The sequence below is a fragment of the Gopherus evgoodei genome, chromosome 6 (assembly GCF_007399415.2).
Source record: "Gopherus evgoodei ecotype Sinaloan lineage chromosome 6, rGopEvg1_v1.p, whole genome shotgun sequence".
NCBI classification, from domain to species: Eukaryota; Metazoa; Chordata; order Testudines; family Testudinidae; genus Gopherus; species Gopherus evgoodei.
Genome location: NC_044327.1, coordinates 136,758,175 through 136,761,175, shown reverse-complemented (window position 1 = coordinate 136,761,175; position 3,001 = coordinate 136,758,175). Strand labels below are relative to the sequence as shown.

The following is a 3,001-nucleotide window of genomic DNA, read 5'->3' as shown; positions in this document are numbered from 1 at the left end:
TGCCCCCAGTGTGCGCCCCCCCCCCCCGTGCCGGGACCTCCCTTAGTGTGTGTGGAGCACTGGAGTGCAGGGGGGAGCCCTGGTTTGGTTCAGGAAGCTGAAGGCTAAGACGAAGCCGGGGCAGAGCAGCGCTAGGCTGTAAATATGAAGTTAGTTATTCCAGTATTGGGCGGCTAGTGGTTTCCCTGGAAGGTGGCTGCAGTGGCGTCTCACAGCACATGATGCAGGGACAGAACATGCAAGAAATGTGCTGTCAGGGGCAGTGGCGATTCATGCTGGACGGGGAGTGGACAAGGCACATCCCCACCTCTACCTGCTCAGCCGCGTCTCTAGCACCTTGTTGATCATTGGCTCCAAGGTGCCGGCCGAGCCCCACTCACGCTCCATGCTGTTCACACATGGCAGGCTGGGGTTGGCTTTCTGCACCACTGAAATCTGGCAGGTCTGTGAGTCGTAGTGGGCCATGCACCAGTCTGGAAAATCGATCGGGTGCTGGGTGCTGGACAGGAGAGAAGGGAGAGGGGTGCTTTGTCCACAGCGATCCTGCAGGAAGGGGGGAAGCTGCCTGGAAAGCCCAGATCCTACGGGGCATTGGGAGGGATTGCAGGCTGAGCCAGGTGGCTCCTAAGTGCATTCCACTGACTCACCTGTAAGGTAAATGGGAAACGCTTCCCTCCCCTAGGCCTGGCCATGGCCTAGCCTACCTCCTGCACCCCCCGGCTGCCCCACAGGACAGCCTCTCTCAGGACCTCCTGTGCCAGTGATACTTCCCCCAAACCTCTCCCCAGCCACCTCCATGAACTGCCCCAGCCCTCAGCCCAGCCCCACGATTCCCTGGTCTGATCTCCCCTGGCCTCTGGCTGCGCCTCCCAGCGCAAGTGGGGTGCAGCTGTGGCAGCACAAGGGAGATGCCATTTCCATTGCCTGCAGCTCCCAACACGGCCCTGCAACCCCTCGCACAGGCTGGGGGCTGGGTGCTGACGCTCCGGCTTGCACCGCCATGTGGCCTATTTGCTTGTCACATGCACAGACTGGCACTTGCTCACGTGCGTGGCACCTGCTACCGGGGACTGATCCCTGACCTGTGCTTCTGCGGCAACCCCAACAGAACTGGCTGCAGCAGCAACCCTCCCCTGGCATGTCCCCACTTACATCTCGCAGCAGCCCACGCCAACGGGGTGGAGGCAGGTACAGAGCAGGCAGGTGGTGCTGAGCCAGGACTCCCCCAGGGTGAACTGCTTCCCCTCGTAGTGACAGGGAGCTGCAAGGAAATGGGCCCCAATGAGTGCAGGTGACCCTGCCTGCCCAGAGCATGACCCAGGGCCTCCCCAGCTGCTCTACCATGTAAGAATGGGCTGGGGACCGTCAGGCCCACTGCCTTCTCTCTGACATGAGAAAGGGGGTGGGGGAGCAACCCCAGGGCCCCACTGCCTGCCCCCAATGTGAGATAGGGTCAGGGGGAGTGATCCCAGGGCCCCCCACCTCCCACCGATGTGAGAAAGGGGGTGGGGGAGTGACCCCAGGGCCCCCCTGCCTGCCCTTGAGATGACAAATGGGCTGGGGGAGCAGCCCCAGGGCCCCCCCACCAGCCCTATGATGCTGAAGATAGCCAGTAACCCCAGCCCCACACTCATGCCTGGGCTCCGTTACCAGACCAGGAAGCCCCTGCAGCTGTGGCTGGGGCCGGAGAGCAGACACATTTCCCCCGGTTTGTATTCTTGGCAAGTCTCTGTGGCACTTTCTTATGTGCTGTGAGCACAGTGAGGCCTGGGCTTGATACAGACACATGTCGCTCCTGCTCACTAACAGCTGTGCCCGTTGGCAAGGCCCCAGCACCCGCATCCACCTGCAGGGAGCTGTGATCTCCTCTGAGTGCTGGCCTGCTAAGCCCAGGGTTGTGAGTTCAATCCTTGAGGGGGACCACTTAGGGATCTGGGACAAAATCAGTACTTGGTCCTGCTAGTGAAGGCAGGGGACTAGACTCAATGACCTTTCAGGGTCCCTTCCACTTCTAGGAGATAGAATAGTTCCATTAACTTTTGGAGGAGGGATAGCTCAGTGGTATGAGCATTGGCCTGCTAAACCCAGGGTTGTGAGTTCAGTCCTTGAGAAGGCCACTTAAGGGATCTGGGGCAAAAAATCTATCTGGGGAGCAGTCCTGCTTTGAGCAGAGGGTTGGACTGGATGATCTTCTGAGGTCCCTTCCAACCCTGATATTCTATGATTCTACCTTGGCCACCTTCCTTGCCCTTGGCAGCAGCTCAGCCATGGTCCAGCAGGCCAGTTCTCAGCCAGGGCCCAGAAGAGCTATTCAGTGGTTTATGGGCTGCTTTGCAGTCATCACTGGCCTGTAATCACACTCCCAGGGCTCAGCCCAATTTGTTTATTGCTTTGCAGCCTGGGAGCCCAGCGCTCCCACTGCCCTGACAACCCCAAAAAAAAGCTGAAGGCCTCACCCAGCACCTGCGCATCCCATCTTTAGTCTCCTCGGCTGCCTTACCTTGCGCCTGGAAATAACATTTTGCCTGGGCTCCCTGGAGCTGGAGGAGGAAAGAGACCAGCAGGCAGATCCTGCCCCAGACATGGGCAACCTTCTGCACCTTCCTGGCCATTGCGGCAGTCGTGCCTCGACTCTTCTTAATCCCGATGAGTTCCCCAACTCCTCTCTCCTCGTCTCTGTGCTTTGCTCCTTCTCTCTCCCTCGCCTGTTTAATGTCTGCTCTCAGTCCCACCAGGAGACATTTATAAAGTTCAGCTTTATGACCCTGGCCACCAGCTGTGTCCCACTGGAAAAGTTGTAAAACTCATTTCCTGATGTGAAAGGCAGGAAAACAAGAGGTAGGATCAAGATTTTTAACAAGCTGTGAAAAGCTGATTCATGTCCTCCAGAACCGGCTCCAGTTGGAAATCCTGGCGGGTGCAAGGCTTGGCAGAGAGGTCACAGAGCAGGGACCCTCTCTGGGTCTCCGTGTGCAGGGTCCCTCAGAGACAAGCCACCAGG

General features: G+C 58.6%; 1 protein-coding gene across 1 annotated transcript; it reads right to left on the bottom strand.

Annotated features, from left to right (window-relative positions):
• Nucleotides 1-294: 294 nt before the first annotated feature.
• Nucleotides 295-2,612, bottom strand: MSMP (microseminoprotein, prostate associated). The gene is made up of 3 exons (XM_030567788.1): nt 2,501-2,612; nt 1,153-1,261; nt 295-499 (listed from the first exon to the last, which is right to left on the bottom strand). The coding sequence occupies exons 1-3, from the start codon at nt 2,610-2,612 to the stop codon at nt 310-312; spliced, it is 411 nt and encodes a 136-aa protein (XP_030423648.1). The 3' UTR covers nt 295-309.
• Nucleotides 2,613-3,001: the final 389 nt, after the last annotated feature.

Coding starts and splice junctions, on each gene's coding strand:
- MSMP (XM_030567788.1), bottom strand. CDS start 2,612: ATGGCCAGGAAGGTGCAGAAGGTTGCCCATGTCTGGGGCAGGATCTGC. Junction 1,262..2,500: donor ATGTTATTTCCAGGCGCAAG/GTAAGGCAGCCG, acceptor ATTTCCTTGCAG/CTCCCTGTCACTACGAGGGG. Junction 500..1,152: donor GGCGTGGGCTGCTGCGAGAT/GTAAGTGGGGAC, acceptor TCTCCTGTCCAG/CACCCAGCACCCGATCGATT.